This window comes from Lepidothrix coronata, unplaced genomic scaffold, assembly GCF_001604755.1.
Source record: "Lepidothrix coronata isolate B3197 unplaced genomic scaffold, Lepidothrix_coronata-1.0 Scaffold324, whole genome shotgun sequence".
In the NCBI taxonomy this organism is placed as follows: domain Eukaryota; kingdom Metazoa; phylum Chordata; class Aves; order Passeriformes; family Pipridae; genus Lepidothrix; species Lepidothrix coronata.
In genome coordinates, this window is record NW_016690504.1 from 236,847 (window position 1) to 257,730 (window position 20,884).

Sequence of the window (20,884 nt, forward strand, 5' to 3'; positions counted from 1 at the left end):
CTGCAAAGCTCTCTGTGGCAGCCTCTGCTTTGCCATGTTCTCAGGACAGGCTGAGGTTGGCCTCTCGTAGTTTACAACTTGCAGGGTCTGAATCTTAAGCCAGTTGCAAATGTAATCTCAGAGGAAAGGGATGGTGCAGAGCCAGGCTGGTTTCCTGTGGGATGGACCCTACTCCTTGTTCCCTTCATCCTGTCTCATTAGCACTGTCCCTGAGGTGTCTTTGTCAAACTGAAACGCGAAAGATCGAAAAGTTTTGAGCTAAATTGTTCTCCTTGCCTGGCACCAGTAATTAAAGTGAGAGGAAAATGTCAAGTGATGATATAGAACATTGAGCTGGGGAGGAAAGGGGGGGGAAGAGAAGCTTTTCTTGGAAGGAGAGTTTCTCTTTGAGTTTTTTCAGTTGACTTCATGTTTTGATACTTTTGATCTGTCACTCTTAAGCTGGGGCAGGGAAAGAACGTGGTCAGCACCCTAGAGCTTTACAGGGTAAAAACCGTGTGGGAGTTGTTGGGTGGTAAACTCAGTCTCCAGGCCTCTCTCCCTTCAAATCTTTGTAGTGTTGTCAAATCCTTTCTAGCTTTTTTTTAATGAGTCTTTTCCTTTCTACAGCTCGTGTTCAGCTTTAATGACAAGCTCTTTGGGCTGTTGGTGAAGGACATGGAAGCCATGGATCCCAGCATCCTCAAAGGGGAGTCTGGAACAGGCAAAAAGCAGAAGGTGGGCTCCCAGAAATTCATGTCCATCCTTAGGGACTGCAGGCATTTAAGTCCTGATCAAGTCCATGCTACAGGTCAGGAGCAGTTCAGGGTACCTGCATTTGGAGAAGTCACACGTGCCTCACCTGGCTGTGTCTGTTGTGTCAGAGAAAACAAGGAGCACTGTTTGCAGTTTAGTGCAGTCCCCACTGAAGTCCAGGGCTGGGGAAGATGCAAGGAATATCTCTTGGTCTTTAAGTACTAATTCATAGAAACACATTTGTCTTGAGCTTTTTTGTCTTCCAGTTATGTCTAGTTTTGATTTTTCCTTTAATTTTATTTTCTTCTTTACTTGCTGAGTCTTGCTGAAATAACATAGTTGGGTTTGAACTGAACCAAGAACTTTAAAAAGCCACTTTGTTACACCTGATGAGCTTCTCCGTTTGGTGATGTTTGTTTTAGAGGAGGTGTTGTTATTTCACATTCTTCCCAGACTTTTGTAGTGAGCTTTTGCTGCTGTTTCCTGGTTTTGGGGATACCTGAGGAGCAATCTGAAGCTGAGTCTAATAGCAATTAATGTGATTATTTGTTTCCCTCCCTTTTCCAGATTGAGGTTGGTTTGGTTCTTGGGAACAGTCAAGTTGCCTTTGAGAAAGCTGAGAACTCCTCTCTCAATCTGATTGGTGAGTGCCACTGTACCCAAAGAGAGAAATAACGATTGAACTCTACTGCTTTTCAGGCTTTGGACACTTGGTTGCCTCCAAGTGTTTTTTTTCCTCACTGCTAGGTCTAGATGAGAAAAGCAAAGGGGGTGAGTAGATCCAGCAAAAGGCAGCACCCAGTTGAAATAATTTAACTCTTTAAACGTTAGAGAATGATGTTTTCAGGGACAGTAACAAGCCAACAGCTCTTACATTAAATTTAATTAAAAGAGCAGGGAGTAGGAAATTGAGAACTTTTTTGAATGTGTAGCCAAAATCTCAAAGTGAGCGTGAACTTCTGAAAATCTCATGTCAGAGAGTTCTCCCTTTCCAGGAGACTGGACAGCATCTGAGGGGAGCAGCCACTTAGGAAAGGAGAATTCCAAAAACGGGCAGAAGGGAGCCTGTGGTGTAACCACACCTTGCACCTTCTGAAGATTTTGTATCAGAACACACAGCCTGTACTGGAACCCAGCAGAGGTCCATGGGCTGAGCTGTGGGTGGCTGTAATTAAGCACCTTAACGAGGATCCAGGTGTTAATAGCACCCACTGAACCTTGGGCAGGGCAATGAGTTCCCAGCTGTGACCACGTGGTTGCACCAGCTCAGTTTTCACTCTGACAGGACAGGGGGGGAGTGTTGAATAACCCTGTTCACTGAGGCAGAGCAGGCAGGGGTACTTTGCTTGTTAATATTCAAAGCCATATAATGACCTGTGATCTCCCTCCTGGCACATGTGGGTGTGAGGAGTGGTCCCAGGGGAGGGCTGATGGGTTGGGAACGGGGATTCTTCCCCTGGGATTCTATTTCATTGTCTGCAGACAAGACAAAAGAGCTGCTTGTGCCTTGATTTACTTCTGTCAAATTGGTACTTCATTTAATCTCCTCATTGATCTGAGGCAGAGCTGCTTAATGTGCTTTGTTGGTCTCTGGAGAATTGTAAAGTTCTGAATAATTAAATTCTGAGAGAGGAGATGAAAGTGAAGTGAGTGTCACTGAGCTCTGCCTCCAGTAAAGGACCTGCATTGTTTTAATAGAGAAGAACTGTAATAATTGTTTTAAAAAACCCCACCAATTCTACTTCTACTGCTTAGCATAAAATTGTGTTATAAAACCAGTGGATGAAGTTTTAATCCAATCTGCAGGAATTTTACTGTGCTGAGGTGCAGCCAGAAGGGGGGGGTGTAGGCCAAGCTCTGCAGGAGCAGGAACATCCCTGGCTGAGGGGTCCAACCTAAAGGCTGGAGTGCAGCACTGGGATAATAAACACAGGGGAACTGGTGGAGCAGCTCCCTGTGCCCTGCACAGCTCTGGCTCTTGGTGCTCTGGGTCACACGTACTGGTCCTGCTGTGTTGGTCAGAGGCACGACCCTGTTTGTTTATTTTGCTGCCCTTGGAATTGAAGAATTGATTCCAGGTGTGTTCAGACCAAGATTAAAGCAGGCTGACTGAGCTCACACAGCCCTGCTGTTTGCTGTACTCACTGCACTCTGGATGCCCATCCATTGCCTGGCTCAACTTGAAGTTCCTCTAGAAGAGCTTGTGGAACAGGTCAGCAGAAGGCACAGTTGTTGTTTGCCGTGATTAGGTGTTGGGAAGGAATTCCTCCCTGTGAGGGTGGGGAGGCCCTGGCACAGGGTGCCCAGAGAAGCTGCGGCTGCCCCTGGATCCCTGGAAGTGTCCAAGGCCAGGTTGGATGGGGCTTGGAGCAACCTGGGCTAGTGGGAGGTGTCCCTGGATGGTCTTTAATGTCCCTTCCCACCCAAACCATCCTATGACTCGGTGATTCTCTGGTGTTTTAGGAAGGGAAGGGTCCCTACTGGGGGACCTATTAAGGGCCAGCCCTTAAAGCACTGTGTAGGAACTCACCCCATTGCAGCAGGAGTTGAGGGTTATCGTCAGTCTTTGCTCTCTCTGGGTTTTCAGCTCCCTGTGTGCTTCCCTGGTAGCTGAGGGTGCTGAAAGCCATGTGGAAGGTTGGTCTGACCCACCAAAGTGTAGTGCTTGTTTATGAACTGCCTTGAATTTCAGGTGAGACTGCAGTGGTTTGACAGCATCCTTACAGAGCACTTGTGCTTGCTGTCTGCTTTCTGAAGGCCCTGAGTACTTCAAACTCCTCTGCAGAGGGAGTGAGGAGCTCGGGAGGGCTGGAGTGTGAGTGGCTTGGCAGCAGAAGGGAGAGGAGGTGGTTAAAGAGACTGCAGAGCTGTGCCTGGGGGTCTGGCTGAGTAACTGTGGAAGAGGCTGTGGAACAGATACAACTGTGGTGATTTGCCAGGACCAGCCTTGGCTCTTCTGAGCTGTAAAGGAGCTGATGACCTTGTGATTGTTTGGTGTGACCTTGCTGCAAATTACTCTGCTGTCTGGGGACACTTTCATGTGCTGTCCCTTCCCAAAGGATCCTGGAGAAAGTCTGCAGAGCTGCACATCTTTGAACCTTAAATCTGTACAGGAGAAACCAACAGAAACTGTAACAAAACATTAAATTAGAGGATACCTTTATAAAGATGTTACACTGGGAAGGGTCAGCCTGCCTCGGGTCAGGGCAGTCCTGCCTCCTGATCCCACTGGAGTTCATTACAGGAGTCAGGAAGCCCTGGCACAAGGGCTCACACAGCCTGCTTGTTTGTCAAAGCTCCTCCAGCAAGGTCCTTTATCAAAGTTTCCTAAAAAAGAATCAAACCAGAGATCTGTGAGAGAGAAGATCCTGTCATGGGTCAGTGAGTGGTGTGTTGGTGGAGTTCAGTGGGAATCTCTGCTTGGAATTACTGAATAAACTGGGGAAAAGCCTGAGCAAGGAGGTGCCCAGGCTGGCTCTGGCTGAGCCTGGTGACTGAGGCAGAAAATGGCAGACGAAATTCAGTATAAATAAACATCAAGTGACATGTGGGAGGAAAAGTTGGGTAAAATGGGTGGCTGTGGTGGGACAAGATCCCAGGGAGGACAGTTTGAAGGGAATGCTGGGCCCATGCTCATGCAGCCTGAGCACTGTTAAGAATTATTGTGTTTGCTAAGAATTACTGCATGTTATTCATAAAGGAATATGAACAAAGTGGAGCACAATTTTGTACCTGTATTTAAGATACAACCTGCAGGTCCATCTGCCAGAGGACATGGGAAAAGAGAAAACTGAGAGAGCAACAAAGGGGCTCCCGTGTGCAGCTGCTGCTGGGGAAGGAAGGGAGAACAGGTGAAGGCTGGAAAAGGCATTGAGGAGGATACAGGACAAACCTCTTGTCATTCCAGTGGCCTGGAAAAGAGTGGACACTGGTACTGGCAGCAGCCCCATGAGCTGGGGGCTGAGGCACTCAGGGTGCTCAGGTTACAGGGGTCCAGTTTGGGGCAGAGAAATCTACTGGGGAGTCTTCAATACCCAGGAGCAACACCTGGCTGGAGAAATCCTTGTGAGTGGTTGGAAGGCTGGGAAAATCCTTTACCAAGTAAACCAGGCCTCTGGTGTCCTGCCCTTGTGTCCTTGGCCCAGTGTGTCCTCCTGAAACCGCCCACGGAGTTCACAGGACGTGGGTCTGACCTGCAGAGCTTGTGCTGCTCCTGTACCTGTGTCTGCTGGAGTTCTGGGCTCAGTGTTTGAAATGATTCCTTTGGTTTTGCAGGTAAATCCAAGACCAAGGAGAACCGTCAGTCAATCATCAACCCAGACTGGAATTTTGAGAAAATGGGCATTGGGGGCCTGGACAAAGAATTCTCAGATATTTTCCGACGAGCTTTTGCTTCTCGAGTTTTCCCACCTGAAATTGTGGAGCAAATGGGTGAGTAATCCAGGGAAGTGTGGCTGGGGCACGGGGTCTGCAAGGACTGGACATCAGCTGACAGCCTTGGGATGCTGTAACACAGCAGTTTCTTGGGGATCTAACAGACCAACAGAGCCTCTTCTGTTGCTGCCAAACGTATTTTGGACTCTTGTTACTTGGTTAGGGAAGGGCAACAAAACCAACACAAATGTTCAACCCTGCACCTGGAATGTCTGTAGGAATGAGATACATGGTTTAACTGGACACTGTTCTGGTGGAACTGAAACTGGAGCAGCCTGGCCTGGTGGAAGGTGTCCCTGCCCATGGCAGGGGGCTGGAACGAGATGGGCTTTAAGGTCCCTTCCAACCCAAACCATTCCATGACCCAGCGAAACACTCCCTGTTCTTTGGATGCTTCGTTTATCTGTAGCAGTGGGACTGGCTGCTCCTCTTCCAGACTGCCATGGGCTGTCCACAGAGGTCAGAAGAAAGGCTGTTTCAATGCTCCATAATCCCTCTCCCATATTCCATCCCAGCTGTCCTGGCAGCTGCAGCAGGAGCCCCATGCTTCTCCCAGCCTCAGCCCCACAGACACAGCCCCGGGTGTGGGCTCTGCTCGGTCAGGTTTGAAGTGCAGAGGACACACAGGCCATGGCACGTCCTGGAGCTGGGGAAATAAAAGCACCGATTCTAAATATAACTCCTTTTTTTGGGCCAGGGGAAGGAAAGGCAACCCCAGTCCTTGGTAAACATGTGCTGGCAGGCAGATAAATGGTGCTGGGTTTAGTTTTTAGTCAGCAGTGTGCAGCTGCAGGTATCTGATTCTGTCACAGAACGTGGCTGGGGATGTTCTGGCTGCTCCTTGTTCTTGGAATATAATCTCTGTGGGTTTATATTTAGGCTTGGAATCCGTGGCTGTATAATTTCTGTGTATGTTTATGTTTCTGAGCCACCTTCCCTCCCCCCACAAATGAGGCAATCAGGATTTTGATTACAAACCAGATTTCCAGCAGGAGATCCGTCCTGTCTGTGCGGGGCCTGTGGAGCGCGGCCGCTTCCAGTGCCTGTGGAATTGATGCAAAGTAAACTTCCCTGGGAGGTGCCTTCAGTCTTTTCTGGGTGATTTGAAAATCTATGGAAGAACACTGGAGAAACTCTGGGGCTGAATCCAATTAGTGCCTGATTCTCTCTCTCCTGCCTTTTACTTCCCATTGATCTGAGAGCTGAGGCCTTTGGGGGGATGATCCCGGATCTCCTGGGTTTTGTGGCTGTGAACAAGACATCACTGCTCTGCTTCTGCTTGAGAACATCAAATGCTTGAATTTGTTAAATATTTAACTGCTCTGCAGAAAGAGGAAATGGGAGAAATGGCCTTGGCTGTGGAAAGAAGAGCTTTTACCCAGAGACACTGGTGGCCAGTTCAGCGCTGCTGCTGCCAGCAGCCTCCTGTGCTTGAAATGTTTTACCCTTGGAGGCAACTGTCGTGTGTGTTCATGAAGTCTTCCCGTGGAGACAGGCTGGGAGAGCTGGGGCTGTTCAGCCTGGAGAAGAGAGGGCTCCAGGGTGACCTTAGAGCCCCTTCCAGTGCCGAAAGGGGGCTTATAAAACAAAGGGAGAGCGACTTTTTACCTGGGCAGACAGTGATAGGACAAGAGGGAATGATTTAAAACTAAAAGAGGAGAGATTTAGGTTGGACATTGGGAATAAATCCTTCCCTGTGAGGATGGGGAGGCCCTGGCACAGGTTGCCCAGAGAAACTGTGGTTACCCCTGCATCCCTGAAAGTGTCCAAGGCCAGGTTGGAGGGGCTTGGAGCAACCTGGGCTAGTGGAAGGTGTCCCTGCCCATGGCAGGGGGTGGCACTGGATGGGTTTTAATGTCCCTCCCAACCCAAACCATCCTGTGATTCTCTGACTTCGTGGGTGCAGTACAAAGTCCTGAGATGTGACCACATGTGAAGGTAAAAGATTTAGGCTTTGGGAGTTCTCACCCCGTGCCACTTCAGTGTCAGGAGTGTGTTTGGAGACTAAAGACAATGAGAGCTTGTTTCCCTGTTGCTACAGCTTCCCCTGGCTGTGTGTGGGCAGGCTGCCAGCCTGCTGTGTCACATACCATTGCATTCCCTGGGCATATCCATGAGCTGGATTCACCTGCCAGCTGGGTTCTGGAACCATGGGCAGCAGGTGACTGATGTGGAGTTCCTACACCTCCACCAGGGACCTCTGGAGCAGGTGGGAATCCCTGCTGGCTGCAGGGTGAGGCCCTGGAGCTGGCCAGAGGGTTCCTCTTCTAATTGGTATTGCTTAATACAGGAAGACAAAGATTCTCTGAAGGCCCAGTAGTATTTGGATTACCCTGGGCAATGAATTCAAGGTGTGCCCCGTTCCCTCTCTAAGCACAAACCCCCTCACTGTGATGTTTACACACAGGCTGCACACAGAGACGTTGTTCAGGTAAGAGGTTGGACTGGGAGCAGAGCTCCTGAGCTCTGAGTAACCCCAGGGCGAAAGAGCTTATCTGAAATTTGAAAAAACAAAACTTTCTGACATTCATTTTCTTTGCCTTAGTTATAACTTGCTCTTAACTATATTTCAGATCTGAAATGTCAGTGTGACAGCTGTTCACCTTTGTGAATAATTTATTGGGAAGGAAAAGGAGGAATTTGCTTGCTCCCTGGTGCTCCAGTGCTCACCCAGTCCTGTTCTTTGCCCAGTGCTCCCAGATTGCAGCTTCCATGCCAAACACCATAAATATTTCTGTCCAAAACTACACAGAGGCTCTACAGACCCTTCCAGCATTACTTGCAGTTTGTGTGTGGTTGATCTAACTTCCAAGGAATGTTCTGGGTTTGGAGCATATAAGTCACTGTTAGTTAACCATATCATCCAAGAGGGGAAATGCTGCTCTGATGGTACAAGCTGTGGTGTATCCAAGAAAAGAAGTGTTAGCTCAGCTCCAGTTGGTCACTAACCCTGTCCCTGCTCACCTGGAAGGGGCAGTTTGCTTTTCCCATACATGGATCTCCCACTCCTCTGTGATGGCTTTGGGCTTGTGGGACTCTGGAGGGAGCTAATACAGTTGGAATCAAAAAATACTATTAATAAAAGCAGTTTATAGGGTTGTACTCAGCTGGATCAGTTTCCTGGTTGGTGTGATGTGACAGAACCATGGAATGGTTTGGGTGGGAAGGGACCTTAAAGCCCATCCAGTGCCACCCCTGCCATGGGCAGGGACACCTTCCACCAGCCCAGGTTGCTCCAGGCCCTGTCCAGCCTGGCCATGGACACTCCCAGGGGTCCAGGGGCATCCACAGATTCTCTGGGCAACCTGGGCCAGGGCCTCCCCACCCTCCCAGGGGAGAGTGACTGATGCTTGACTCCTGATAGTCCTGTGACTGCCAAGTGGAATTAAATCCTTCTCTGGATGAGGCCTGAGGAAGGTCTCCTGAAGCAAAAGGGACCCTCCTGTTGGTGCCATGAGGCCTCACTGGTACCAATGGCACTTCTGAGGAAGGAACTTCACCCCAGCAGTCACATTCTCTCTGAAGGACAGCCCTACAATGCCCTATTTCCAGGGAATCCTCCTCCTTTTCAAGCCCTTTTGGGATGTCTGTGCCATCCAGCTCGTAGTAAAGCTGTGTGTGAAGGGAGTCTGGCTTTGGTTACTCCTGGCTGCAGTTTAGAGCATCCTCTTGCTCCAGCTAAAGCTCCTCCTTTTCTTTGATAAATGTTATGTTTTCCCAGAGTGTCCCTGCAGATCAGGCCTTTCTTCCCATCCATGGTAAATACTGTTTTTTCTGCTGAGACTTTAAATCCAGCTTATTCAGTGGCTTGTACCATTAAGGTGATTGCTTAATGCTTGCTGGAACAGTGTTCTCTTTTTTTAGGGTTTTTCTTTCCCCCCTGATTCCAGCAGACATTTAGCCATTTGGAACAAAGTTTTTGATATTTGGTGCCTGGAGCTGTAACTTTCAACAAAACTGTAAAGACCCTTCCCAGACCTGAAAAGAAAACACACTGACCTTCTTTTCTTTATTTAAGAACACTCTGATGTCCCCAAGCACTGAAACACAGTCTTGACCTGCAGCAGGGAAGGGACTTTCTGATTTCCATGGCACAGTGGTTTTGTAGAGGCTGATGTACAACATGTATGTACATGTTGTTGTTATCATTTAATAACAGGTGCAGAAACATTTGGAGTTACAAGCTCACATTCCTTTTAAGAGGCTGAATGGAACCCAAATTCCCCATCCTCTCCTGGTACCACAAATAGCCTAAATCAGACTTTTTCAAGGTGGTTTCTATTCCCTGGGAACCATCTTAACCTGCCCTCTTGGGGTCAGTTGGTCTCAGAGCTCTGTAGTTTTGAAGGACATCTCAGCTCATACAAGTATCAACAAAACTCAAGGGGAACATTCAGATGAGCAGATACTCAGATATTATTTTCTCTCTTGGATTCTGCCTTGAAGTGGAGGCTTGTCTTTTAAGCTGCCTTAAAAATTAATACATTAATGTTCTCAAAATACTCAGATACTGGAAGAGAAGAATAATGATGGAAAGGATCTCATCCAGCTATTCTGAAAATAGGGTGATTTTAATGAAAAATCTGTATCAGTTGGCAGGTTTTGGCTGTGCCTCAGTGTCTGGGCCTGGTTCTAATCCCCACTCTGATGATTTTTTTGTTTTGCAACATGCACTTCATTATTCCTCCCTGATTTAGAAACTTGTGCATCAAGTTACACAGATTTTAGATGAATTTAATCCTACCTGTCAGTGTGTTTGTAGCTCTTGGCTGTGCAATGTACAGATTTAATTGGAGCATTCTGTCCTGTTCCATCTTCCAGGCACCACATGCCACTAAATTCAGGATGGATCATTTCTCACTGTGCTTTAAAGTTTGTGGGGTTTTATCCACTTTTCATCTACCTCTAACTTCATTCAGCCTGTGCTTTTCCTGCATGCCTAGGAGGATGTGTAAAACCTATTTATATCTTTAGGAAAGTCTAAACCTCCCTCTGTTGCTTTCTTTGTTTCCTCAAACCCTCTGTGTGAGACCCCCAACTTTTCCTGGAGGGAAGTTGTCTCAGGCTGATCTAATAAATTCTTTTTGGCTATTTCTTGTATCCTTGTTTTTTGCTACCTACATAGAAAGATATTTTCCAGGAATCAGGTTAGTGCCAGGTCTGTACCACAGCATGAGAAAACAGCTGAGATTGGAAGGGATCTCTCAGTTTAGCCCAACCTCAGGCTCTCTCCCTTTGCCTTTATAACACCATGGATGACATTCACCTCCTTCCCCTCAGTTTCTCACCCACGCTGTCCAGGTTCTCAGTGACTTTGAGGTGATTTCCCCTGCTCTGAGTGCCCCTGGGTGAAGATCCTGTTCAGGTGATCTGCAAATATCCAGCAGCTGTGGGCTCATGTGTCTCCTGTTCTTTTCCTGCTCTTCTTTCCTGTTCCTGCCCCTTTGTCACTGATATTTGTGGCAGCTGTCACAGAACACATCAAGGCTTCCTTGGTGTTAGAGAGTATTTAACAGCCTGAACTCAGCAGTTGCTAACTCTTGTTGTTAACTCTTCTTCCTTGCTGAGAATGGGCAGTGCTTTCCTGGGTCTTCCCTTCCTGATGGGATTTGAAATAAGTGAGCAAAGGGATCCCTGTGGCCAGTGAGGCTCAGTCTGGTCACTGAACTCTTTCTCCACACATTGAACCAGAGCTCTGGGTTCTTTCTTTGGGGAGGACAGCAAAGAAGTCCCTGACATCTCTCATTTCCCTCCCCTTCTCTAAAAAACCAGAGACTGACTTAGACCACCCAAAGCATCCCCCATATTACAGAAAATAGGAAGCGAAGAAGCAAACAGCATGGGCAGGGGTCCCGTGGTGCTGCAGGAGGAGCTGAGGGAGCAGCTGGAGGAGCAGCAGGTCACAACACACAGGGACACGAGTCCCAGCCACGTTCTGTGCAGCTCTCTGCCCTGGGGGATGTTCCTGAGGGACCTGGGGCAGGAGGGGTTGCAGTGAGTCTGAGCTGAAAGCTGTGTTGCAGTTGGGGGCTGATGGATGGAATGCTGGAATCCTCACAGCCAACAGGATGCAGTGAGGAAGCTGTTTCCAAAATCCAGGGAGAACTCACTGAGTTTGTCTTCTCTTTACAGAGGCAAAGGATTTGATAGCCCAAAACCCTGCCCATTGAGGGTCTGCTGAAAATAAAACTTGTGGTTCAGCTGGGGCCCTTTCCCTGCCCCAGCTTTGCATTCAAGTTCCCTCAGTCCTGCTCCCTGTCGGGAGCACGCCAGTCCTGTGGGGGGATGGATGGGAGGCTGGAGGAACTCTGGGCTTCCAGGATGAGGGGAGAGGGAAATTCCACCCAGCTCTTGTTTTGGGGAAATTCTGCCTGTGTGGCAGGTGAAGTCTGGGAACCTGCCTGAAGATTGATGTGCAGAGATAAACATCTCCCTGCTGTGCTGGGGATCCTTCCATGCAGGTTCCCGGTGGTGCATCCCAGTGATCCAATCACACCAGAATGCTTTGATTTTAATTAAAAGGGGAATTACATTCCCAAGTAGAAAATCCCTGTTATAGTGAACCAGTTCTTCTGATCTCTACAAAAAAGTGAAGAGGGAGAATTGAACAAATAAACGTTATCTTGTCTTTGGGCAGGTGACACTCTGGGTTGACACAGGGTTTGACTTCCCTTGGTGACACCAGTTACTCTTCCATTTTCACCAGTTTTTATGATTTTTCCTTGATATTTTGTTTCCCACATTGGTATATTTGAGTTCCTGTTAACATCCCTATTCAGCCTGTAGCTGTATGTCATTAAATGGCATAATTAAGGCTCAGGTTACAGGAGTGACCTTTGATTTGGAGCCCTAATGGTGAGCTGAACGAGTTGGAGATGTCTGCACTGCTAATAATTTGTGTTTAGAAAGATCCTCATAATAGTATTGACATTTGGGCTGCATTGGTGAAATCAGGACAGGGAAGAGATAAACTTAATCAAAATTCCTGTGTGGTGCAGAGGATCCCACTGTGATTTGAGAGGTAACATTTGTGGTTTGTCATCACCTGTCTATTTTAATAAAGTCCTACTTGTGCTTAAAACTTTGATTTTAGCCAGGTGAACGTGGCTGTCCAGGGGAATCTCTGCTGGAGTCACTTGTGGCAGTTCTGTTTGAAGAGGAACTAATTGCTTTGGGTTCAGGAATGTTCTGCCACCTGACTCAGAGCCTGCTCTCAATGTTGCCCATTCAGTGGCAACCCAGTGTTGCAGCAGGTGGCCAGTGCTGTCCTCGCTGTTCAGGTGTTGTTAAAGACTGAGCAGGGCGTGTCCAGCGCTGGCTGAGCATGGCTGGGTAAAGCTTGGGAATGTCAGGTGTCTCTGGGAGCCTGCTGGGCCCAGAGCTGGCATTTTTGCTAGGAAAATCTTAGGACCTGAGGGATCATCTGAAGCTGTGCCAGGGCAGGGTCAGGTTGGATCTCAGGGAAAGGTTCTTCCCCCAGAGGGTGGCTGGCACTGACCAGGCTCCCCAGGGCAGTGGGCACGGCCCCAAGGCTGCCAGAGCTCCAGGAGGGTTTGGGCACCGCTCTGAGGGCCAGGGAGGGATTGTTGGGGTGTCTGTGCAGGGCCAGGAGTTGAACTGGATGATCCTTGTGGGTCCCTTCCAGCTCAGGATATTCTAGGATTCTTTTCCATTCCACTTGGTACACCCTGAACAGGAAGAGGGTGAAAATCCTCGGAGGTTTCTAAACAGCTTTGTCCACAGCCTGTCCTGCTTCCCCAAAGCCTTCCAGCTGCCACCAGGCTGGTTTGTCCTTTGCTTTCCAAACACTCCCACTGTGGAAGATGGGATTTTGGGTGCTTGGTGTTACAGGCTGAGCCCTCTGCTGTGGCTGAGCCAGCTCATGCAGAGAAGGGGAATATTTGGGCTTTTCAAGAAGTTCAGATTTTTTTGGGCCGTAGAAGAGAAGCTTCTGATGGATGTAACTCAGTTGTACTTCTAGGAGAGAGATTGGAAATTGCAAGAATCAAAGAATTGTTTAGTTTGGAGAAGACCTCCAAGATTTAGTCCATCTTTAACTGATCCCCCCCTTGTCCCCCAGCCCAGAGCACTGAGTGCCACGGCCTGTCCTTCCTTGGACACCTCCAGGGATGGGGACTCCACCACTCCCTGGGCAGCCCCTTCCAGTACCTGACCACCCTTTCCATGAAGAAATTCCTCCTGATGTCCAACCTGACCCTCCCCTGGCACAGCTGGAGGCCGTTCCCTCTCCTCCTGTCCCTTGTTCCCTGGGAGCAGAGCCCAATCCCCCCTCCTGCCAGGGAGTTGTGAAAGCAAGAGTTGTGAGCCTCCTTTTCTCCAGGCCGAGCCCCCCCAGCTCCCTCAGTGGCTCCTCATAGGACTTACAAGAAAACTAGAAGAAGAGAATCGGCCCAGACTATTCATGTGTGTGTTTTGAACACGCCCCAGGACAGAGAGTCCTCTGCAGAACGACGTCCCTGCTCCCCAGGCTGCTCCCAGGGCTGGCTGTGGGCACGAGCCCTGACTTGCTGTAGCCCTTTGCTGGCCTCGTGCTGGAACACAGGAGCTGTGGGAGCACCAGCCTGTTGGGATTTCCCTGCAGAGCATCCCTCAGCAGTGCAGTGCTCTTTGGTTCCAGGGGTGATCATGTTCCCACCACCAACACCCATCGTGACAGGGTTTGACAGGGAGAGCTTTGAACTTACCTGTGTCTCACTCGCCCCTCTGTGAGATTTGTCTTCACTGACAGTAGATATTGTTTATGTTTTTGATGCCTCAATGCTGACTCATGAATTCTGAGCCAGAGCTCTTGATTTCTGCAGTAAATTTTTTATCTGCAGAGAAGCCCAGAAGAATCAGCTTTATTGCTGCTTGTTCAGTGCAGCACTGCTGCTCCCCAGGGTTTGGAGGGATCAGGCTCTGCTCATGGCAATGTCCTCCTGGAACTGCACTGCAGTGAGTGAACAGCCAGAGAGAGAGCAGTGTGTGGGTCATGGGAGTTATGTTGAACTGAGCAGTTATTCAGATTGAAATCAGTTCTTTATGGCTGTAATATCCAGGAGTGAAGGAAACCACAGCAGAGTATCAGTGAGGTAATAAAGTGTTTGTCCTTTAAAGGCAGAATGTGACTGTGAGGTCTGTGCAGCCCTGAGGACTCTGGGATGGGCTGAACTTACCAGGGAGCTGAGACAGAGCAGGAACCAGGAGGGAGGTCATTCTGTGTGGGTGACAGACACCTCGCTGTGCCCAAGCTCCTTAAGCTTCTGAGGGTGGAATAAACTGAGCTCAGCTCCTCTTAGTCCGAGCTCAGTGCCATCAGTTTGCTGCTTTTTTGGGTTTTGTTTTTAATGTGCATCTTAGGCACTGCAGGACTCTTGTTGGATAGTTTGCATCCTTAAAGTCAAACTGCAAGAATGGAATCAGAGTTGGAAAAGAATTTTAAGGTTGAGTCCAACCATCAGCCCAGCACTGTTTTTACCCCTAAACCATGTCCCCAAGTGCCACCTCCACTCACCTTTTGATCTCTTCCAGGGATGGTGACTCCACCACTGCCCTGGACAGCCTGTGCCAGTGCCTGACCACCCTTTCTGTGAATAAATTTTTCCTAATATCCGACCTAAACAACATCCCTGGCACAACACTAAGGCCAGTGTGAGTGTCATCTTCAGCATGGAACAGTTCCCACTAATTATTGTGTTACTTGTTACTTCAGACAATTAATACGTCAAGATTTCTAAGGTTTTAGATAAATTTTCTGGAAACAAAACAAAGGGATTTTTATCTTCAAACACAGGGATATCTTGTGTTCCTCCCTTCTCTGGAGCACACGTGAGGGATTTTGTGCAGCAAGGGGATGGAGGGATGGAGCAAGAGAAAGGAGAAGGTGCTCCTGAATTCCCTCCCCCTGTGATTAAACACTTGTGTTCAAAGTTAAGATTTTTGTCCAGGTAGATTCCAAATGTGCTGTTTTCCCACAGGCTACAGCAGTGACAGCTTCCTTGGGATGTCCTTACTGGGCTGGCCAGTGAGGTGACAGTGGCAGGGGCAGTTGTTACTCTGGAGAAGGGCAGGAGATGTTGGTGCTGGGATGGGCCAGGGTGGCCCAAACCAAGGGAAGTCCATCCTGAGTGCTTTGGGCCTCCACATCTGGCTCATCCAGGGGCAAAGTGAGGAACTGGGACTTCTTTGTGCTAGAAATTGTGTAGGAAGAAATAAATTGAAATACCAAAATACCTGCTGGGTCCTAAATGTTGAAAATAAATTTATTTCCTTGTAGCTTTGTTTTTACTCATTGGTCCTCAATATCAGCTGGAAAATAGAAAGAGGAGCTCTGCTGGAAATACAAGGATCTTGACAAAATAAGGTCTAGATTTCTCTTCTGTTTCCTCAGCAGTCTGTGACCAGGCAGTGTCCAAACTCCTGAATCCCTTGCATATGTCTTTTAAGTTGGCCAGTAGAGAGCTCCTTTGTCTTCTCCAGGTAACTTCTGTTTTTCTTCCCTGGTTTTGTAGTTGGATCCCTCTGCCTACTGGGACTTTGTACTTCTCTGAGGCTTTCCCTGAGCCTGGTGCCCACTATTTAAAACTTGGTGCTGATCCATGATCTGTGCTCTCCCATTCCTGGCTTTTCCAACAGCAGCTTCCAGGGCAAAGGTGCCTGTTGCTGACTGGGGTGTGTCCAGCCTTAGCTGGCAGCAAAGGTATCCTCTGCTTCCCTAGAGGAGAAAATTTAACTGCTAGTGCTCACACACAGTGTTCCAAGTCCTGTTATTGGAATAGAGTCTTTCAGGTCTTTCTGTTTACAGGTTGAAGATTTTGGGCTGATTGTTCTTGGAAGTGTTTTTCAGTTTTCTCAATATTTACCCTATGAACTTGCAGCCAGAACTGGATGTGTGATATGGGATTCCTTAAAGCCCAGTACAGGGGTAAAGATTAGGGTGTTACCACACAATATTCCTGGTTTTCTCTTTCAAGAGTCAGGTCAGTGTGTCTGAGCTATGTCTGCTTTGCTTTTGTGCAGCCCCTCCCTGCCTGGGGCTGAGCAGCATCCCTGGGACCTGCCCTTGGTGAGAGCTGTGTTATTCCCATGTTTCCCAGGTGATCCCTGGTGCTGTGGGTTATCCCCAGGAGCTGTAACTCAGGTGTCAGTCCTTGTGTGTGGCTGGTGCAGGGAGAGGACTGGTGATTGTTTCGTGGGGATTGGTTTTTGTGATTGTTTCTTAGGGATGGTTTTCAGGGATTGTTTTTCCTGGCCCTTGGCACATCATTGGAACAACTCTGATCAGTCTGTGTCTGAATTTCCCTGAGGAAGGCACTGGGCAGAGCTCAGGCACCTCCCTGCCAGCTCCCCAGGAGGGGGATTCCCTCAGTGCTCCATGGCTGTCCCATCCTCCTCCTCCTTCCTAACCCTGCTCTCTCTCCATTCCAGGCTGCAAGCACGTGAAGGGCATCCTGCTGTACGGGCCCCCAGGCTGTGGGAAGACCCTGATGGCCAGGCAGATTGGGAAGATGCTGAATGCCAGGGAGCCAAAGGTGGTCAACGGGCCCGAGATCCTCAACAAATACGTGGGCGAGTCGGAGGCCAACATCCGCAAACTGTTTGCTGACGCCGAGGAGGAGCAGAGGAGGGTAATGGAGACATGGACACTGGGGGGGTGCTGAGGAGGAGCAGAGGAGGGTAATGGAGACATGGACACTGGGGGGGTGCTGAGGAGGAGCAGAGGAGGGTAATGGAGACATGGACACTGGGGGGGTGCTGAGGAGGAGCAGAGGAGGGTAATGCAGACATGGACACTGGGGGGGTGCTGAGGAGGAAGAGAGGAGGGTAATGCAGACACAGGCACTGGGGGGTGCTGTGCCCACGGGAGGCAGCCGGTCTGGAATCACCAAGTTCCTGCCTGCATTACAGACTGAGTCACTGCCTGGCTTGGGGTTCCAGTTGTTCCTTGCCAGTCGTGGAATGTTAGTGTTGTACAACCGAGTTGTGAAAACAGGCTCAGTACCTGGAAAGGCAGCTGAGTTCTGGCCAGCATGGACAGTCTTCAAATTCCATGCACACTTATTTGGAAGTAATACAAGTGCCTGTCCTGCTGTGCTTTGGGTCGTGTGGTGTCACCTGCTCCAAAACCCCTTAAAAATGGGATTGCAGATTTTTTGCTGGTTTTAGTTTCTCTTTTTTTTTGGTGGGAGAGACATAATTAATCTGTTTGGATTTTTGCTCCTAAGTTCAGGTGGCACATAACATAGGATGAATTCCAGATAAGCTTCCAAGGTATCAGGTTTTTGGGTTCCAGGCAGACTGGTATATTATAGTCCTTGAAGTGCTATAATCAATACATGGTTCATTTTTCTCAGCAGAAAACTAATGGATGACAGTAATGTCTCAAAACTAGAGAGCTTGAAACTGGAAGTGGAGATAAATATTCTGTTTTTCCAAACTTGTTTTTTTACCCATTACTGTAGCTGGCTATCAAAACGCAGTCTTTAGTTTCAAGGTGTAAATGCTTATTTCACATGTACCGTGGTAATTTTTCTCTGTTGTGAATCACTTAATCTTGATGGATTTTCTGATACATTAACATGTCAGGCAAGTCACGGTTAAGTACAGGGGAGTCTTTTCAGAAGTCATTAGCAAAGGATCCTTTAATTTTATTCACGCTCACAAGACACAGATTTTGGTGGTGGCTTGAAATTATGTAATTTCTTCTGCAAAAGGTTTATTAGTCAGTCACTCAGTCAGTCAGCTTTGTGTGGTAACCCAGAGCCACGTGAGCAATCTCCTCTGTGGTTGTTGCAGTATCTCTGAGAGCTCTTTCCCTTTGCAATAACACACCTGTTAAAATCCCCTGGATATTGGCCGGAGGGGATGGGGCCGATGACAGGCCGGGAGATTAGAAAGGTCTCCGAAAGGTTGGGACTGTAATGAGCGTGTCTGGGGCACATTGCCAGGGCCAGCACATTCACCCACTGTTAACATGGGCTGCCCTGGCCACAAAAGATGTTTTACAGGTGGAATTTGAAGGGAAGAAGCTTCATAACACGGTCACAAAAAGTATCCTGTTCTCTTACCATCTGCAACTGCCTCACCTCTGGGTGAACCTGGAAGCAGCAGTTCTGGGCCTGACTGGCAGGGACTGTCTGGGCTCCTTAAAAATACTGAGAACAAAGCTGCTCTGGCAAGCTGTGTATTTACTAACTTCAGTCCAGCCTGGGGTATTCCCACACTGGTGCAGCCCTCCCTCCTCGGACATGCCTTGTTCTCCATCTCTCTCAGAGGGTTTCCCCAGCTGCTGAGTGCTGGGACCTTTTGTTTTCCAGCTTTGGGCTTGGCACTGCTTGTCCAGTTTAGTGCTCTTCCTTGAAAGCGGTGTCAGCTGTGAAATCCTAAGTTTGGGCAAAGCCCACCACCCACCCTGGTTTGGAGATGGGCAGGATGGGAAGGGTCAGACACACCCACAGGTACCGGGGGATGCCAAACACACACGGAGGTGTCAGTGTTGTCCCTGTGTGGCTGAGCTTGCCGGGAGGGCCCTGTTGTGTTGGTGTCGCTCTCGGTGTGAGTGGTGACACTCCTGACACATCTCTCCCCCAGCTGGGAGCCAACAGTGGGGTGCACATCATCATCTTCGACGAGATCGACGCCATCTGCAAGCAGAGGGGCAGCATGGCCGGGAGCACTGGCGTGCACGACACCGTGGTGAACCAGCTGCTCTCCAAGATCGACGGCGTGGAGCAGCTCAACAACATCCTGGTCATCGGTAGGACGGTCCTCCCTCTGCCTGGGGGCTGCTGGAGCACCACTGGGGTTCTCCTCCTTGCAGCTGAGTTACTGCTGCTGGTGTTGGGCCTGGCTGGGCTGATCCAAAGGGAGTGGCTGCTGTGGGAGCAGCAGGTTTGAAGGGAGGTGGTGCTGTGACATCAGATCGCTGCTTTCAGCAATTCCTCCTGTAGCTTTTCATAAGGAGTGTTTCAGAGTCTAAGAAAACCTGCAAGCATTGATGTACATTGGTGTCTTGGCCTGTGAAGGAGTGGGGGGCTGTTCCAGCTGTGCTGGCTGGTTGTCCTGCTGCAGGAGCCCTGGGTAATCCCAAGGACAGGGAGATGCAGCCACCAGCATGGGTTTGAGCCCTGGCTCTCCCTCAGGGCATGACTTTCCCAACACTCAATGGGTGTCTTCTGTCTGTTTTCTTGAGGCTCTTTGAGGTACCTCCATAGCTCTGTGGGCTGTACCAGGGGGTGGAGACCCACTTATTAAGCTCAGATAACACTTGTTTTGTTTTTAACTTTGAACTTAGGAATGACCAACAGACCTGACCTGATTGATGAGGCTCTGCTGAGGCCAGGGAGGCTGGAGGTGAAGATGGAGATCGGTAAGGACACTGCAGATCCAATTCCTAAACTCCATGTACCTACAGTAGGTACAAATTGCAAATACAGATCATAATGGGAACAGCTGACCAGGGTGGCTCAGGTGCTGAACCTCATGCAGCTCCCTCCAGAATATTTTGGACCATTTTGGACTTTCCTACTGGTACACCTGATCTCAGTCTCTGTCCAGCAGAACGGGCAGGTCTGGGTAGGCAGGACCGTGAATCTCTTGCGTGAATGAAAGGAGCCAAATCATGGCACCAGATCATTCCTGGGTGGAAGTTGTGGAGCTGTTGAACTGGCAGAGCAGGCAGGAAAAGTGTGTGAGCAGTTCTGGGCTTGAGGAAGTGCAGAGCATTTCATCTGCGTGAGGTGACAGTGGTGACTTCCACTGCAGGAACTGCAGACTTTATCCAGCACTTGCTGTGGCTTCTGGAATCAGCAGGTCTGGATTTCCAGCAGAACTCAAGGTGAGCCAAAAGCTCTGTTTGCCATTTCATCTGGTGACTGAAAAAGAGCTGTCTGACCTTTGTAACTGTACACATCTGCCTCAGGCTGTGCAGATTAAATTAGGGAATATCTGATAATGTAGGCTTTTAAAGAAATTAAGCCCAGATCATCTTAGATTCATGAAAACAAGCCACTGACTTTGCATTTGAGATCAGTGTGATCACTGAGGATCGTGCTGAAGTCTAAAGAGGGCCTGGCCTTGGGGGCTCAGTGCTGAGGTGACAGTTCAGTGCAGAAAGTTTGAGTAGAGAACAGCCTGGAACTGATGAAAAGCTCAGTGATCCTGTTTTGCAGTGAAAAACTCAAATTGGTCAAAATCTGTGTTTTAAGTTAGAGATTGAAAATGCAGTTTCAGATGTGGAGTTTGGAATAGCTCCTAAAACATTTCCACCAGTCCTGCACAGACACACAGATGTCACAACATCCTGTCTGTGTTTTGAGCTGGGCATTGGTGCTGTAAAAACACTCAAACTGTAGCAAGTGAAAAACCAGAACAGGCAAAGTCATGAGTATTAACGTGTTTTGTTTCTTTTCAATTGCAGAAAATTAGTTGAAAATGTCCATATAACCCTAAAACCCCTATGGTGTCATGCCAGAGTGGCAGGTGAAGTTGGAACTGTCAGTCTCATACTTACAAACAAGTAAATGCCCAGCAGTTATTAGGGAGTGCAGGTGAGGTGGGTTGTACTGCAGGTGCAGGACCTGCATCTTTGGTTGACAAAAGTGAATTAAATTCAATAAACTCCAGGGACTGAGCCAGGCATCCCTGGAATAAACGATCAGGTGACAAGGACTGAACAGTGCTGGGGACTGTGCACATTTTAAAATGTCTTTCCACA

General features: G+C 48.7%; 1 protein-coding gene across 2 annotated transcripts in view; it reads left to right on the plus strand.

The window, feature by feature from the left end:
- Nucleotides 1-20,884, plus strand: part of NSF (N-ethylmaleimide sensitive factor, vesicle fusing ATPase) — a 67,126-nt gene that overhangs the window by 25,704 nt on the left and 20,538 nt on the right. For both annotated transcript variants that reach the window (XM_017838119.1, XM_017838118.1), the window contains exons 6-11: nt 610-717; nt 1,303-1,378; nt 5,011-5,166; nt 16,597-16,796; nt 18,760-18,925; nt 19,463-19,537. In XM_017838119.1, the coding sequence (XP_017693608.1) occupies nt 610-717; nt 1,303-1,378; nt 5,011-5,166; nt 16,597-16,796; nt 18,760-18,925; nt 19,463-19,537 (781 nt within the window). The remainder of the gene's footprint in view (nt 1-609; nt 718-1,302; nt 1,379-5,010; nt 5,167-16,596; nt 16,797-18,759; nt 18,926-19,462; nt 19,538-20,884) is intronic.